Below are 18,685 nucleotides of genomic sequence, written 5' to 3'. Positions count from 1 at the left end.
TCATATGAACAAGAATGTCCGCGGTGAATTGCGTGCGTTGAATATGTGTTTCAGCAGAGCATCATTATCTGTTGTCTTATCTTTCCTCTCCTCTTAGGGAAGAAAGTCGGTGAGGAGGCTGTGAGCCTGAACCCTACATGTGCTGAAAGTCATCAGTGGTAGGTTTGAGTTGTTTCCTTCCTTCCACATTTCATCATTTAACAGCTGCATTTTGTTCTTTTCAATAAAGTCTTTCCAGCTGCCATTTCAAAAGCAAATCAAGCATACGTGAAGATACAGTTTGATGGCATGTGACTTGCTATCACTGAGCCCCATTATGGGAATCACCGATAGTTGAATTAGACAGAATGAAAACATAAAACGGGTACTTTCCCCACATGAGTGGGGCTGTGCTTTTGAGTGACGTGCCTGCCAGTGCCTGGAGCAGCTGTTCCTCAGTGTTTGACTGGCTGTTTGACTCAGGTATTTCTTTGGGCGGTTTAGTAAATGTAACTTGAATGAATCAAGAGGAAACTCTTGAGAAAAAGCCCACAGGGGTAGATGTCAGAGTGACTTAAAATGTACATTATGTTCATTTATTCTTTGGGCCCAATGCTATATGCTTTGCAGACATGCATGTTTGTGAGATAATAAGTAGCTTACCTCCTAAACATCTCCTTCCTGCAGGTCACCCCCTCATCCACCCGATAGCATCACATCCACTTTCAGGAATGTAAACACGGCCCAAGTTCACTTCGCTCAGATAGACTGACGGTTACACTGGAATAACTCTTGATTAATGGTCGTCTGTTATTGCAGTTGTTGTTGGCAGTTGTGTCACAGCACGAGCTGCACAGCTTTAGTGTTTGAATTTACACAGGTGTTGCACTTGGTGGCAAGGCATTGTTGGGTTGTGTCCAGCCCATAACATTTGTCTGCATTTGATGTACTATGTTCGTGCTATGGTCTATTCTCTGATTTGTTCTGCAGAAATTACTGAGAAATGATTATTTGGTTGCAGCTAGTGGAAGTTTCTCTGGGTGTTCTTTAGTATAACAGTAAGTTAAGGGAAATTTTGCAGCCATAGGTGATTCTCAGACAAATTAAAGGAAAGGAAATCGGGAGAACCTCATCTCCCCTTGTATACCTCCCCGGTTGCTCTGTGACTCAGGGGAAAAAAAAAACCTTGCTTTAATTAGTTGTGCAGAGAGGGCCTGATGGCATGCATCCCGTTCGTATTTGTGCAGGCCCCAGTGGTGCATTCCCCTCCTGAAACACTGCTCATGTCAAAACTTGACTGCTGATGATACATGGACTCCCTGGCTGCAGTAGTGAGATGAAGATTGCACCAGATGCAACTGTGAGATCAGCTACAAAGTCTGCTTCAAATACACTGACAAAAAAATGATACAAGGCCCCTTTTTATTTAGATTTGGTCAACTCATGTTCAACATTCAGGCCTGGATATATGAACTGCATACGTTAAACAGAGCTTTGTGTTTGCTTGTTTATATAAAACTAGTTTCCAAAGTGTACCTATTTGTTATCGTTAATTACATCCCCTCAATTAGTGTCCTGTGTAATTGAGATCATGTGGTTACTTTCTATATACATGCGTGTGAAGATTTCTCCTGGAAAACAGACCCACAACGCCTGCTGGAGCCAGCAGCCCTGTTTGCTCTGTTCGTTAGGGAATAATTAGCGTTAGCTCATGCACATACCGCAGCACCCGAGACGTTAAGTGAAATAGAAGGCCGTGTTTGTTTAGTTAATTAAGACCAACAGCTTTAAAAAAGCTTAATGCTTAATCCTATATCCACTAATGGAATTTGTAAGATTCTTAAACCGAACAGAAACGCAGCCTAAGTTGAATGGACAGGGCAAAGTAGGTAAAGCCGCACTTTGAGAAGGGAGGAGGCAGGGACTGGGGACGGTGCCAGGCAGTGTTGCAAGGAAGTTTATGTCTGAGGTAACTGTTTACTTAGTGTACCGATGCCGTGAGAAAACTTGTCACCTGTTTTCCTGAATGCCGCCCAGCTCGTCACAATTTGGCAGATGTTGTTTAGACATGCTGCCAGTCAGTTCCTGCTCTGCCACTGAAACTACTTATAGAGACTTCTTTACATAGCCTCAGTGAATGTATGGCTTTTTAAACCTTTCCATTCCCATCTACCCTAATTTAACTCGATTAAAGTCTTGGAAAGGGTTCAAACGGATGCTGAATATTTTTTTAAATATGAAAGTCCACATGAATCCACAATAAAGTTTTATATCAGCTTTTTTTTAATCTTGTAAAAATATGGCACAAACAAGATAAATGCATAACTGAAATGTGCACGCAACATCACCAACACATAACAGTTAATTAATTAACAGAGAAAGACGATGCTGCGTTCAACATCGGGATGACTGTCAGCCATCGGCCCAACCCTACCCAAAGCACGGCCCGCTGACTCACTCTTATTCCTCACAGTGGCTAAAATCCTCGAAAGGCAAGAATAACAAAAGTGTCAAGTTTGATGCGGCACAACCTCTGTTGTGTTAAAGCAGTTTTTAATTAATTACAGTGCCAAATGTCAAAGTGTCATATTACTTTAGATAAACTGGGAAAAAAAGGATTTTTTTTTTTTTTGTCATATTACTTTTTTATTTTTTGTTTATTTAATACAAAAGTAGACATGATTCTCTTTTTTTTAACCTGTCAGTTTTCATCCAGAAACCCCCAAATAATATTTAAAGGCATAAGTGAAAATATATATGTTAAGTGGCCTTTGCCAATCTTGAATATTGGTTCACACACTTCCTAATCACAGAATCTGCATAATGATGATTGTTCAGTGTAAAACGTGAAGTTGTTTTATAGCAGCAGTAAATTTTGTATCTTCAATTAAAATATTCTGTGATAGGAATTAATTTTTTACAATCCATTCATATTTGCAAGTTTGGAGCAAAATATATAGTCCCTCCATATTATTATTTATGATGATCATGATTACTGATGATTTATTTTTAATTAGGTTGTCTATTCAGTATATTCACATATTGTAGCTGATAAACTCCGGTGACCAGAAAGCATTTTCACTCAGAGGTCTTTGAGTGACAGCTGAGCTGGTAGGGTGAGGAGGACCGTCTCAAAAAACCTGCTCTGTTGTATCTGTACCTTGCAGGGCAAGTCACAGGTGTTAGTGAACACACACTGTCTCTGTGAAAGATGCAACCACTGCAGCGGTGCACGACTTCAGGGGCTGATCCTCCACAAGTGTCAGAATCTACATCATATGTGTCTTACTGTGCTACATTACAAGTAGATTTATCATCTTCACATCACATTGCAGATATGCTGCTAAAGGCCAGTGTACTAAACATTTTAGCTTGTCATTTCATTTTGCCTAAATTAGTACAATCAAGAGAAATTTGCAAGAACTATAAAGAGGCTGATATTATGTTTTCCCAGCCAATATTTTGGCCTATAAGTATCAAGTAACAATTTAAGGAATGTTTTATATAAAGTGAATATGTAAAAAAGACAATAATCACTCATATACCATCATCAGATTAAAAAAAAAAAAAAAAAAAATTTCAACATTGATATTGGTGCTGGTATTGGTCCAGTATCTGTCTGGCTCTGGTGTACACATTCACAAACATTTATGTTTAACCACAATTTGAAAAACTGTGCAACCCATTCTGTGGGTTTGTATTTGTTTGTGTAGCACTAAGTCAGTGGCCACAGTGAAAGGTCTCAGATTGTTACACAGTAACCAGGGATTACACTAAATAACCCAAAACTTCCATCTGTTGAAAACTACTGATGTGCAGCTGGAAGTAAAACATTTGTTAAACAGTAAAACATTGCTTGTGCACTGGCCGTTTGAAGACCTGAAGTGATGAATGAATGAATGTGATGTCCAACAGTTATCACCTCACAACAGATTACAGGTACTTTCCCACTCTGTCATGCACCAAATCTCTGTACTTCTCCCAGGAGAGGTGGGTGAGGACTCTTTTGAAGTTGTCTGTGTATGGAGGCACTTGACTAACTCAAAGAGCACCACTCAGATGGATACAATCAGCATCTACACACCTCTCCACGCTGTCACCTGCTGAAGTTTTTAATTCCCTGTGCATGTCAGAGTAGACACCTCCACCTCTCCTCTCTCAGGTTTCATTCTTTAGAAGCTGTCCGGTAATGTGTCGCAGATCTTTCTAGTAAACCACTTCACTAAAGAGAGCTGGTGTGTGGATAGTGTGGGATATACTGTAGTGTGAGTTGTGTTTTTGCCTTTGTGTGAGTGAGTGAGGAAGATATACCTCTACTGTGTTACACGAGGTGCTTTCGTGACAGTGAGTGTGAGGCCTATTTGTATAATCTGGTCTTGCTGACGGCTGGGAGATGTGATTGCATTTTTGTATCGCCGGCTTTGTTTATAGGTGCGTTTTCAATGATCCCACCGTGTGAATTCAGCCCCTGGAAATCCCTGACTATAGGGCCTCTCTGATGGTACAAAGGCCCATGGATTAAGCAGGGAGCCTGTGGCAGTGCCAGTCAGAGGAGGGGGGTGGGGGGTGTAGTGGGGTCACTTTGACCTCCACAAAGAATACTTTAATTTCAAACACGTGCCTCTATTTGCCGCAGTCATCGTTAGTGTCACCGTGGCAGCATTGTGCTCTGTTCCCGGTATCTGTGGAAACCCTGTGTGTGTGCGTGAACTTCAGACCTCGCTGTGGGAACACTTGACACACAGCCACAAATCCCACCTCCCATGTAAAGAAAACACTATCAGCTCGTTCTGTCATAGACTGAGTATATCGGCACACTTCACACACTCCCACACATTGTCTCACACAGGTTGTCCTTGAATTCCTCAAGTTCCTCCTCCTGTTTCTGTACAAGTTTTAGCGTGGAGTCTTGCCCTGGCCCATCTTTGTTTTTGAATGAGCTCTCTATGTTTGGATTTGAAGGCTGAAATCAATCTGCTGTTTCCACCGAGCAGCTGACACTTAGGCCCTTTTGTTTTTGCCCATTAGAGTAGGGGATTTCACTGAGCCGCGGTAAAAAACGTGCACAAACCTTGTACATTTAAGTGTTCTGTCCTTCTTATCTTCCCCTTTTGTCATGTTTTGCTGCAGCCCACCTTTCCTCCTCCTCTTGATATTTCCCTTCTCTTGCCTTAGACAGTCAAGGAGAGATAGTATTTCAACTCAGAGAAGAAAGGAAAGGATTAACAACAGCAGGTAGGCACCTGAGAGTAGACACACCTCTACACCTTCACATCCCATCTCCTTATTCGCTCCCTCCCCTTACCTCTCTCCGCCCCTACCTCTGCCTCTCGACTTAAGGCCTGCAACAATAGATGTGTTGCATAAGACCAAAAACAAAACACACACCATCTCCTGCAGGGGAAAAAAAAAACCCTAACCCTCATCTTTAACCTTTTTGTAAATTATAAACATAGAAAACAGAAACACAGGATGAGGGTTTATTTTGATGCTAACTCCATAGGGGAAAGTCCAGGTGCGGTGATGATCCAACACTATTATATAATGGTCCAATCATGAGTAGCTCTGTCACTGGCACTCCTGGGTTTACATACTTCTCAGTAAGCACTGCCAGAATTGCCACATGCTGAATAATGTTACAGCTCGCCAATGTGAGGGAAGTAGAAGTATGTCTTACAGTAGCCAGGATGTTGAGCAATCTCTCCCACAGCCCTCACCTGGGTAACGTTCAGTCTCATTTATGATTACTATTCCTCTGTGGTATGCTGCTCTGGTTGCTTTCCTCATCTCACTAAGATTTATTGCTTTTATTCACATCAGCATATCGCAGCATGCTGCTAAGAGAGGAATGACTAACTGGTTAGCATTGCTCCTCAAGGAAGATTGTAGCTAGCTGAGCTCATTAGTTCATTATGGACTAGAGCATTATGGGTGATTCCAAGGAGAAAAGACAAACTAGGACCTCTTCTTGTTTATAAATTAGGAAAAGTTATGTTATCATTTATTATATGTATAATTAAAACAGCATATTGCATAAGGCTGCAACTAGAGATATTTCTATTAGCTAATGTCAGCATGCTAAAATGCCTCAAAATGCTAACATGCTGATGTTTGGCAGACAATGTTTACCATATTATTTTAGCATGTTAGCAAGCTAATCGTTGCTAGTTAGCACTAAAGACATGTTGCAGCTGAGGCTGACTGTCATTAGTTTTGCAGGTATTTGGCCATAAACCAAAGAACTGGACAAAGTGAAGGTTTGGTGATGATGATGTTGATGGAGCTATAAGATAAAGGAAGTTTTACATTTTATCCTGAGGAGGACATGTATGTCTGTAGTACCAAAATTCATGATATTGGATTCAATTGTTGTTGAGCCATTTCCTTCAAGACCTCTAGTCTCCATCATGTGAATGTCATATTTCATGGCAATCCATCCAATAGCTGTTAAGATATTGAAGTCCAGACTAAAGAAGGGGACTGACAACGTGGCTCAATGTGGCTCAAAATAGTTAAATGATGCAATGGTCACCTATATTTTTGTTAAATGTTGTTCCAATGCCCCAGCTCCAAGCGATAATTGTTCACGCTCTTTATCAATAATTTTTGAGCCACTGTCGCTTTGATTTTCTCACTTTGCTTGAATTGTTTCATGTAGCCAGATTGTGGAACCACTGGACACTCTCACTGTTTGTATGAGTGAAGCTCAAAATTGGATTAAAATGATGTGGCCAAGTGAGAACCGGCTGAGTTCTAGCTCCATTTCCTCAGAGCAGATATTTAGTCACCGGTGATGGATTTGTTCAAAGCCTTTACATCCAGAAGTCTGTTTTGATTGGAAGCCAAGCAGCACAACTGCAGACAGATAGCATCTCTGTTCCTGTGATGTTGTGGATCTCTCCACTCATCGAGCGCCAACCAGCGGCAGAGCGGCCGCGCCCCGTGTTACCTTGAGAAAATAAACACTGATCTTTTTAGTTACAGTTACACACAATTCTTCTGCCTTTGTTTGCTTTATAGAGACTATTTAGGGCACGTCATGCTGATGTGGTTAGTACTTGTCTTATGACTTAATTTTCCACACCACCTACAGTAATGGTGGTTAGCACGAAGATTAATGTTTGTATTTTTCACCCAATTGCAATCTGCTGAATCATGTGTGTGTTTGTTTTTTTTTTTGTACATTTTGATCACTTACGAGATGGAGCATTTTTGGCTGAAGTCAAATCACAGTTTTTTACTACTGATTGTATCTAACATTATCTTCATTTTGTAATTACCTGGTAATCGTGTAATATAATTTGCACTCTTTCACAATTCACTACATCTCCTTTTTTTCTTGGTGTTGTAATTTGTGTCGGCACGCTGCGCCTGATCACTATCCAGAGACAGAAATGGGTGAGAGTGACTGCAGAGAACAGTAGCCCACCTCCAAATCATGCCCTGTTTAAAAAAAAAAAAAAAAAAAAAAATCCATTCACACATACCAGACACCTCAGTGCACACAGATTCCATCTACCATCAGCACCACCATGTCAGACGACACTGTCAGATGACCTTTGTACACGCTGATCCTTCAAATAAAAAGGTGTTTATGTCACTCGGTGGTGTTTGACAGAGTACCAGCAGGATTAAAGCAGCCTCGCGGTGAAAAGACTTTGATCAGCTCTCTCCTCTCCTCTCCAAACCCTCAGCGTCATGCTGACTTACAGATCCCGAAGCTGAACTCGCTCCTTGTTTCCCCTCCACCTGTCCGCTGGTCCAAGTCGGTGTATTAATTAGTGAGTGAGAGAGCAAGGTGAAGCAGCTTATCTCTGCTGATGTTGTCTAATGAGGAGTCTTGTTAGGGAACATTGAATGTTGAGGTTTTTCAGCGACTCATTGTTAGTGACCCAGAGAAAAGGCGGTGTGACTGAAAGGTGGTGCCAAATTACTCTCCAATCCTCCCACCTATGCAAAACTTAACTACTGGACTTCTGTACTGTAGTCAGTCAGGACTGGGTCTGTTGCTGTCTTAAATCCTAGAGTTTATATTAAGTCCATGTTGTCAAAAAATGTGACATTCTACAAGTTGGAGTTTGGGTTTCCAATATTGTACATTATCAACAGAGCATAATAAGATTCTTTGGTGACTTAATGGTGTGATGAAAATAATTAAATTCTTTTGCAACTTCCACTGATATTTATACTGTCTGTATTATAATGTGTCAAAATGAGGACACAAATGATCTTGTCAAGCAATGTCAAAGATCCAAGTTGCTTGATTAAGGAATGGCGATGAGGTGCCCTTGTGCAAGATATTTGATCCCCAACACATGATGGTCCACTTCCCAAGGAACAAGTGTTTACAGCCGGTCCAAACAGCCACACTTGAAAACCGGGCGAAAAGCTAGAAAGGGGCACAACGCAACAGTCGTTCAAAGTTAAGGATGATAGCACACACTGTCACACAGTCATTGCTCAAAGTCATTCACAGTGCTGTCCTTGTTTGTACACACGAAAAATTAAGAAACACAAGAGAGTGGCGGTTTGAAGTCGGCATGTTTAACGGATTCTTAGTCTTAGTCTCAGAAATTGTTAGACGCAGCACGGTCTGTGTAACGCTACTCAGTTACATTTTCCACATAAAAAATTCAATATTGAAAATTTGAAAATTGAATTCAGTTTTTCATTTTTTATGGGGCGTGTAGAACTGAAAAGCGTCACACGGATCCAGCACACAACCAATTCTGATGTCGGAAAAGTGTGGGCAAAGAGTGTCACAGTGAGACAGTATTCAACCGTCCAACAAGCAGCCTTTGATTAATATGATGATTAAATCTGTGTCTCACACTGTGTGAATTTGAAGCAGAGTGGTGTTGGAGCATCACAACTAGGCTCCTTTCAGTTTCACCTCTTTAAAGCAAAAAAAATGCCTGTTTGTTCATCCCAGTGTGGTTTAAAAACTGAAAATTGGATTAAAAAACACAATAACATACATATTTTTACCACAGCAGTTTTTTTTTTTCTCTTTTATAGCTTACGTTATTTATTAACATTTTCTCCCATTTTTTTCTGGGATAAAATGTCTGTGAAAACTGCAAATAATGTGCCAAACGGTATGCTATAACCTGCAGACAGCTGACATCAACATATATTTTCTCTGCACAGGTACGCCATCATGTGTGGAATTATGGCAGAATATGACACAGTACAGAACAAGATAAAGAACGGATACATCTTTAAGGTAAGTTGTTGTCTAACACAGTTTTCTCATCATATGTTGTGTGAGTTGGAGTGGCTATTAAATGAAATGCTTGCACTATTTTATGTGTACATTTTTCATATACGTATGGGACACTGTTTCTCCCCTGAACTTAGAGTAGAGGGGGAATGGCTACTCATATCACTTAAGCCACTCCTATAGTCATTCAGTTGCATAAGACAGAGTGTGGAACAACGGCACGTAGCATTTTATCTTCTGTCAGCAGCTTCCCTCAAACACTGTGTACCTGCAAAACTCTTGACAGGTGAAAGAGAAAGAGATAGAGAGCTGGAGAGGGAAGACGCAGAAAAAACCCCCACCTGAATCAGAGAGAGAAGGAGAATGGAAAAGAATGTGGGAGGGAGGGTGCGTGACAAACCTGGAGTGTGTGGTCGCTCTGCGAGATCGCGTGTGTGAGGTGTTTGTGAAATACTTGTGGGTTGGTGAAGCAGGACAGATCAGGTCAGAACAGAAGGCAGTGAAACAGCAGCCGTGTCATGAATCAACAGTGAAAATCTTCTCGTCTGTCTGTCTGTCTGTCTGTCTGTCTGTCTGTCTGTCTGTCTGTCTGTCTGTCTGTCTGTCTGTCTGTCTGTCTGCCTGTCGGTCTCCTCTCCCAGGATCATCTGGATAAAGCCATCGAGCTGAAGCCGCAAGACCCCATGTCCTACTACCTGCTGGGCCGCTGGTGCTACGCTGTATGTGACCCTCCTGACACACAACACATCTGTCTCTCTCGTCTCTACTCACATCGGCAGACAGTGAATTTGTTGAGGCTGACATTTGCTAACCCACCCATGACCCCCCCCCCCATTCGTTCCCACTGTTTAGATTTCCCTGATTTGCGATGTAATATTGTACCATGGAGATATTTTCCTCCTGTTTCCATTCATGCTTGTACAGTGGAGACAGTTGTTTTTGATGCAGCTCATGATTGTTTCTTTGATCATCATGTCTTGTCTGCTAGTCATTTAATCACTGTCATTATTTTATGTGGTGTCAAATTATCGTTATTTAGATATAAAGGTTTACAGATGTTCTGTTCACTGTTCCCCTTGTTTCATGAGCTGTTTGTAACATAACTTGTCAAACTAAGATCCTGAAAGGTAGGAGGCTATTACAGAGATTGCTCTGATAAAATGATATAATACTCACCTGTGCTGTTGGGCCCAGAGAATGAGTGCGTTACTGTGCAAATTTCATGGAGCAGTAACACCTGATATTTTCAGGGATTGAGTTTTATGGGCTCTGTGTTGTATTGATGTTCAACAATGATCCACTGTTTGCATTCAGCCAGCGGTTCTGTTTGAAAGGTCCCGTGATGACGCCAGAGCAACACTACACCTGCAATTAGACATCGCTCTGATGAATGGTGTGAGTCGGGAACATTGCATGTTTGACCCAAGCCTTCTTCTGGCCATTATCATCTTCTGCGAAAAAAGTGTCAGTAGAAAAGTATCAATGCACAGGGAACTGGAGGTAATGGAAATGCTGGGGAAGTCGCAGTCTGGAAATGTTGTTTTTCTGGCAGGGAGTAGTTTAGAAAAACGATATGTAACCTATCTGCCTAGAAATTCATTAACTTTGTTTCCGTTAACTGCTGAAGCACTTGGTTTTACGGTTGGTTGCTCAGAGACATAATTACTGAAGTGAAAAACCTCCACATTATATTATATCTCCAGAGATGGCAGCGACATGCCTCAGCAAGACCTGAGAAATTCAATTGTTGGTTTTACTTTGGAAATCCGATACGATGCGGATGTTTTTAGGAATCAGAAGTTGTTGGCCATTGTTATTCACAACTGCTCATTAACGTCTTAAAGAGTAACTTAACACCACTTGAAATCTTGTTTTAGCTGACCTCCAGTGGTTTCACTTGCTGTCTTGCTGCAGTGAAGTACGGGTGTACTCGTTGGGTGTGGTTACACCTGGAAACAAAGCACATTTCTGACCACACACAACCACACCCAGCATGTGAAATAGGCCTGAAACTTTCAACCAGAGAGGGCAGTGAAACTCTTCTTTTCAGCCTGGTGTTCATTCACTCTCAAACTAATGCTGTGCTGTCTTTTAACCTAAGGTGGTTGGTTGTTTTGCAGGTGGCTCAGTTATCATGGCTTGAGAGGAAAGTTGCGGCCACATTATTTGGAGACCCTCCGAGCGCTACAGTTGATGATGCACTGAAGAATTTTCTTAAGGTACTTTTTTCCTTTTTTTTTTACTTCAGTCTGGGGATCGAGTAGGCTCAAAACTAACTAACTCTTACAATGTGTCCTCCACAGCTGAATTAAAGTGTTTATAGTTGTTTCTCCCCTCATTAAAAATACATGTGAAAAGCTTGCCGTCACAGAAAGGGGCAAGACGCAATGTGTCATACAAATAGGAATAAATCTTAAAAGTGTTCCTCTCACCTGTGCACACCTGCACAAACACGACCTGAAGGGGGAATTAGAGGCTGACAATTTTTAGAGAATCCTGTGGGTCATGGGATTCCTGCAGGATAGGAGTCAATTTCACTAATCATCACATGACTTGGACGGGACAGGGGGAAGAAATCGATGGGAGTAGGCGGGACGGGAATCGCTAGTGATGCCGCCGCAATCACGTTTTTTTGCTGCCGATACAGATCATCTGTGAGTTAGATCGGCCAATCATTTTTGTCATGCATTGCAGGAGGTGCACGTTATATCAGTGTCACGCACTTTGTAAAAGGCCGACATGGTGTTTTGTTTTGGTGGCTTGTCGTGCACTGGCACATTGAACAAGGTGGGAGGTGGGACCACACTACGCAGCACACAGTGATTCTCTCAGCCGCAGACACCAGAGTGTTAACCACAGGTGAGAATAGAGAATAATTACACAAAAGTAGGAACTGATATAGAGGCTGATGTTTTTATTTTCATACAGTTCACAGCTCCCCTGAGCTGTCCTGATTGTTTAACGTAAACTTGCCTCTAGTGTAGAAAGTCTTAATCTGTGTTCCCACATTTTGTATGTTTATATAGTAGAGAAATTAATTTTGCTTCTGGCCAGTATTCCTACGTGCTTGCCTCCTCCTCACGTCCTCCTCACAAGCGGTCCTGTTACGACACGTCGCTCGTGACACTGGAGGAGAGCCTCCGGTGAGACTGTCAAGCTTTAACAAACACATCCTACGAGGCAGTAGCAGATCCCCAGCTTCTAACCTGTGGTTATCTGTACTTGACTAACTGTGGTGGTGCAAAGGAGGAAGAGTCAGGATGAGTCAAGCACAATGTCTCTTGTCCTTGGCTTTTTCTGATACAGATAAAACATTCATGTGTGAAGATCAGTGTCCTTATTTAAATACAGGCACTGAAATCTAAACAATTAGTAAATATGTAATGTTTATACCAGCAGCTACCATTATAGCTTTACTGGTGACTTTTCTTAAACATGTTATACATACAGTTGTAGAGTATTTATCTAATGGACCAAAACCTTTTTTTTATCTGTGGTTTTCATTCAGGTTGAGGAGATCCAACCAGGATATTCTAAACTCAACTACGTGTTTCTGGCCAAGGTTAGTACCAGAAACTTTAGGTCACGGTTGTCTTGTAAAACATGGGCCGCTCTGTGGGAACCTACAGGGACAAAAAAAATGCAGTGAGTTTCTATTATTTTCTTCGGCAGTGCTACAAAGACCTGGGGCAGACGGAAAAAGCTCGGAAGATGTGTGAAGCTGCTTGTTCAATGAATGCCGCCTCCAAAGAGGTAGACCTCGTCACTGTCATCACAGTTCTGTATTTACATCCATCTTCCTTCTGTTTTTCTGCAGTTGTTTGTTTTTCCTCAGGATGAAGAGGCACAGAAGGAGCTGGACTTGCTCTGCCCAGCGCTCGGAGTGTGACGACACAGCACAGTGGATCATTCTGTTTGACATTTATTTTCCCTGTGTGTGTGTGTGTGTGTGTGTGTGTGTGTGTGTGCGTGTGTGCATGTGTGCGTGTGCGTGTGTGTGTGGTGATATAGTGTGTACTGAAAGGCCATCGTGTTAATTCACTCTGTGAGTGGAGGGAGGTGTGACGTGGCATTTTATCACCAATGGGAGCAATAGGGTACCACAGTCAGAGCCATCCTGAACTTTTAAATCAGACTTTTATTCAAATGTCGTGTTGTTATAAAAACTTCTTTTAATGGTGGAAAACTTCAAACACCTAGTTGTAGAAATTGGATTAATCATTAATCAACTCCCTGTGATTGTTAGTATTTGTGTCTACTGTACCGCAGCGTGTAGCAGACTTTCTATCTGAAATCCGTTTGCTCCGAGTTTCCTTGACAACAAAGACCTGTCACTTTTTGCGACAGTGACTCATGGGACTTGCTGTTCCTTCCTCTTCCGTCCTGTTTTTTGTTGTGTCTCCCCACCACACATTCAAGTGGCAATAACAAAAGCACATCAGACAATGGCGCACCCAAACAAAGATCTTGGAATGCCGTGACCACTGGACGAACCCTTGCCCTCTTCACTCTGCCGTCATTCAGACCAGCTGCAATGCTCAGTGGCTACATTTACATGCAGACTTCATGCAGAATCATTTGATCATGCAGCAAACTCATGTATTTTTGTTATGTTGCAGTCTAATGCTAAAATAAATACAAAATTAAAAATAAATTTTTAATTAAAAAGAAAAAACTGAAATAGTATAGTATTCAGACACTTTGCTATGACACATTTTCTCAACATTTCTCTTGATCATCTCTGAGATGTTTCTGCACCTCAACTGGAGTCCACCTGTTTACCACAGGTAAACAGGTGGAATTTATTCAGCTGACTGGACATGATCTAGAAAGACACACACCTGTCTATAAAAGGTCTCACAGCTGACAATGCCGATCAGAGACAGGATTGTGTCGAGGCGTTGAGCTTGTCATTATGGGGTATTGAGTGTAGATTGATGAGGTAATTGTATTTTATTTTAGCATGAAGCTGCGTAACAAAATGAAAAACGTGACGTGCTGAACACTTTCTGAATTCACTGTATGTCAACAACCTTCACTGAATCATTTTACTCTGGACTTTTTACAAATGTTTATATCACAGTTTACTTATATGACATGAATGTCACTCCTCACATTTTTTAAACCCTGGTTCTCAATTGACTGTGGGTCAAAATCTGAGACTGAGTCCTGTGGATAATGTGCTCGTTTGTATGTTCGCCAGATCATTGAAAAAAAAAAAAAAAAAAACATGTATGAAGGGTTTAGCAAAGAACCCAGTGAAAGATTCCAGTGACCTGTACCTGTACAGGTGTTTTTGAGCAAAACTTCATTTGAATCCAGAGTTCCTGTTGGAGCCTTTCAGGAAGGTTTTTCCTAAATCATTAGATTTTTCACGTCTCACTTCTTGGAGCTCTGATTCTCTGACATTTTATTTCTCTTATTGTTTTTAATCCTAAATCTGTTCTATTGAGACAATCTGTTTTATTATAAACTTTTCCACATAGCGGTAAAAAAAAAAAAAAAAGGGTGAAATGTTTATAGAAAGCTCCTGTTACAATTCATATATACAACATCTAATTATCCCAGTTTAGGTTCAGTTGAGGTTTTGCTCATGTTTCAGTTAGTGTAAAAAACATCCACAGAGTGATTCACTTTTATACCTGAAGTGACAAATTATGATGCTCAGGCTTCATTAGTCGACTGAAGAACAAACATGATTAGATGACTGTGTGCGTGTAAATGGAGCCACTGACTCTGCTGTTGGACCGATGGCTCTGTAGTAAAACTGTTATGAGTGAAGCAGGGAGGCAGATCTGTAGCTGTAGCATGATGTGATGGTGCATGTGAAAACATTCCAGGCAAGATAATGCCACTGAAATCTGAAATAATGGTCGAAAATTTAATTTAAGTCATTCCTAATTATTATGTGATTGTTTGTCGTGTGTGATGCATTTTAGACTTGGATATTGTGTGAAACTTTTAGTTTTGTTTACTCTGGAGATTTGTCTTTGAGGATTTTTATTAATTTACAGTCTGGTTAACGATATTTAATTTTATGTTTTAATGATACCTGCATTGGGAAAATTACAATAACTGTTTTTATCTGTCACTTTACACGTTTTTCTACCAGCACCATGAATGTATTTGATTTCTTTTGAAATGCCAAAGCAGAGTAAAATATTCATCAAGGTTATATCATATCTGATACACTACATAGAGATTATACTGAACTGTTATAATATTATAACAGTATCATAGGCAGTGTGCACTGAATGATTTATGGTACTGGCTATAATTAAATCTGTGCAATCCTAATAGGAATTGGCCGGTTGTCATTTGTCTTGCTTGTTTAAGTTTCTAAGCTTGTTTGTGTGCGCGTTAGTTTTATTGCTGTTTATGAGTAAGACATTCTGCAAACAGTTTATGTAATCTGTAGTTTCTAATTAAATTTTTACAGTGATTTTTGTTATAAACTAAACTGATCTTGATCCAGAATCAACAAAAATGTACTGAGCAGCAGGCTCCTGCTTGAGTATAAAGTTTTAAGACATCCATTCCCTTCTCCCCAGACTGTACATTTTGTGCCAGGCCAATTGGGAATTAGTTACTGGATCAGATTCAGGCCAATGTCTCGCCAGTCTAGTCATGTTTCAGCATTTCTTTCCCACTCTAAATAGGTGCCTCCCAAATGAGCACAGGTGTTTGTTTATACAGTCATGAAGACTGATTTTTATTAGCTTCCCGTGCACTTTAATCAGAAAACCTCAGTTGACACAGCCACAGAAATCCCTAGCAGCTGTTTTCTCTTAAATATGAAGGAAACCTTTTAGTGTTTTATACTTATTCACAGGGATCATATAGCATGTCTCTGTGTGTGATTGCATCTAATCTTGATGTCTATACATGCTGGCGTATAAGAACAGACCTCATGCTGTATAAGGCTTTCAGGTTTTCTTTGTGGGGTAGTTCAAATTCCAGACAGAAGAGGCAGGTAGATGCTCTTTCAGGACTGCTGTCTGTCGTGAGCAAGTGAAAATCTTCTCTTCTCTTTCCGTGCAGTTTTCTTGGACTTCTGTTTTAATGCCACTTTGTCTCAGTCTCAGGCACACATAGACTTTAGTGTAACTGCAAACTCTTAAGGTGGTTCTAGTCAGAGCCAGAGTTAAAGAATATTTTGGGAAATTCACTTATTTTCTTTCTGAATATCAATACCACTCTATACTATACTATATAAGTAACAAAAACCAAATCAAAAATCATGTAGGTAACGAAAAGCAACAAGATTCGCCTACCAGCACCTCTAAAACTCACCAATTAACATGTTATACCTTGTTTCTTTAGTCTATACAAAAACTATAAAAACTGCAGTTCGTCTGATGACCACTTGAGGCTGATTCCAAAAGTGAGTCAATCCCCTTAGACTCCCATGTTAAAATGTCCAACTTTACAACAGAAATAAACATGTTTACAGCCTGGTACAAAAATGGTTTTGGTCTCTACAGCTAATTTCCTCCTTCATGACAACTGTACAGGGGTTGAATTTTTATATAACTCACCTGTTTACATTCTTGTAAAGTTCAGCATAATTGAGGGCGTGGCCTCTTTGACAGGTGGGTGAGCGTATGCTTTCCACAGACTGGCATTCACCGAAGTCTCAGTTCCACACACTCTTTGCCCATTTTTGGATTAGCCAGGGTTTGGGTGGATTCAGGCACTGCCAAGTTGGTGACGGTGGAGCAGCCCACTGTGAGCTTCAAAACTGCTCTTCAGGAACCTGTAGGTGACGTTACAAAGGGTACGCCCATCTTTATTTACAGTTTATGGTCTGAACCTGCCGGCCCAGCTTCCACCCACAATCCAAAAACATGCAGGTTAGTTAAAAAGACTCTAAACTGTCCTGTGTGTCACATGAATGTGTATCATTTGTGTCTCTACATCAGGCCTGTGATAGACTGGCGCCCTGTCCAGGGTGTACTGCGCCCTCCTATTGTCAGCTAGGATACGCTCCACGCCCCTCTGCAACCAAAAAAGGATAAGTGGTATGGCTAATGAATGAATGATAAAATGTGTTAATTAGTGAGTTTTAAGGGCGCTAATAAGCAAATTTTAACTTCGGACCAGGCTAAGCTGTCTTTATGCTAAAATAAACTGGCTGTAGCCTCATATTTAACAGGCACATTTGAGACTGGTGTTTATCTTCTCAATCCAACTCTGCAAGAATGCAAATGAGCAAAAAATGTCCTTTAACCCCAACCAACCCACCAGTCTCAAAACTAACTACTAATGCAGGTATCCCTTCAACACCCCACTACTCCGTTGCTCTGGTCCTCACCTGAACTCTGTCTTGACCAGCTGAACCTGGTCTTTACATTGTTTAGAATTCAACTAACATAGTGTTGACATTTCAGAGCTGTTCTCCTTTCATTCCTGAGCTCCTATCAGCTCTCAACAACAGCCAGGAACCATCTCTCTCTGAATTCCACATCTGTACAATCTTGCTAACATTCATTCAGATCTCCACATATCCCTCCATTCACAGTCTAAGCTCAGCTATGTCTAGGTTACACAACTCATACCCAACAGCTGAAGGGTCTTGTTGTGTTTATGCACTGCATGTGTACATGTTTTATCCTCAGCCAATGCAGGATACAAGCTTAAATGGAGAGATTAACTAATCTTGTTAATGCAGCCTTGACAGGTCTAAGCTGTAATGACATAAGATGTGTCTTACCACTTCTTCATGCAATATTTGATCTTTCCCAGCAGGCTTGTTCCACCACAGCCCTTCTTATGATGTGTGTCCAGCAAACTCGTACAATGCACCTGCAACATGTGACATTCATGTTTATGTCTTTTGGAATTTGTAGCTTCTACGGAGCAACATGCACATTTGAAGCATTGTCTGTGATGGCTGCAATTATGATGTATAAAAATCTATTTGATCAAAATCAGCTGACTGACTGACTGACTGACTGACTGACTGCATGATAAAGTGAGGGATAGAAGTGAGTGATGAAGTTACACAACTGGTCAGCGGGCTGAGTGTTGCAATTTCCCCCTTAGCTGTTGCTCTTCAATATGAATTGGCACAAACAGTCTCTACTGGGGTGATGTTTGCACTGTGCAGTGTTGCCAACTTAGAGCATTTGTTGCCAGATTTTGAGAATTTCTTTTCTCATTTCATTTCTGCATCGTCTCTGTTCAGTGAGTAGTAGAGCAGCAGTTTGTTTCCCAGGCGGAGACCGTGCGCTGTGAGAGGCAAAATGTCTCCCTCAAAAAGTTAATATGTTGTCTTGGAGGTGGAGATGGGCCGAGTTTCAGTCGGTATTTCAAACTTGTTCCGTTGTCTGACAACATGAACAGAAAAACATGTAAGTGAGAACAGCTCTATTGTGAATTCAGCTGTATTATATGACTGTATATGTGAGCACAGAGAGGAGGAGAGAAGCAAACAGATAAGGAGCTGAATCCAGCTGACACCAGGCAGAATGATGTCAGTGT

The 18,685-nt window shown here is 41.0% G+C and overlaps 1 protein-coding gene across 2 annotated transcripts in view; it reads left to right on the top strand.

Annotated features, from left to right (window-relative positions):
* LOC130181362 (regulator of microtubule dynamics protein 2) overlaps positions 1-15,499 on the top strand; it is a 31,567-nt gene extending 16,068 nt beyond the window's left edge. For both annotated transcript variants that reach the window (XM_056395523.1, XM_056395524.1), the window contains exons 5-11: positions 98-158; positions 9,130-9,205; positions 9,844-9,921; positions 11,323-11,421; positions 12,711-12,764; positions 12,875-12,955; positions 13,038-15,499. In XM_056395523.1, the coding sequence (XP_056251498.1) occupies positions 98-158; positions 9,130-9,205; positions 9,844-9,921; positions 11,323-11,421; positions 12,711-12,764; positions 12,875-12,955; positions 13,038-13,091 (503 nt within the window). In that variant the 3' untranslated portion in view covers positions 13,092-15,499. The remainder of the gene's footprint in view (positions 1-97; positions 159-9,129; positions 9,206-9,843; positions 9,922-11,322; positions 11,422-12,710; positions 12,765-12,874; positions 12,956-13,037) is intronic.
* Positions 15,500-18,685: the final 3,186 nt, after the last annotated feature.

This window comes from Seriola aureovittata, chromosome 14 (genome assembly GCF_021018895.1).
Source record: "Seriola aureovittata isolate HTS-2021-v1 ecotype China chromosome 14, ASM2101889v1, whole genome shotgun sequence".
NCBI classification, from domain to species: Eukaryota; Metazoa; Chordata; class Actinopteri; order Carangiformes; family Carangidae; genus Seriola; species Seriola aureovittata.
The sequence above is the reverse complement of the archived record's forward strand: the minus strand, read 5'-3'. Positions and strand labels throughout refer to the sequence as shown.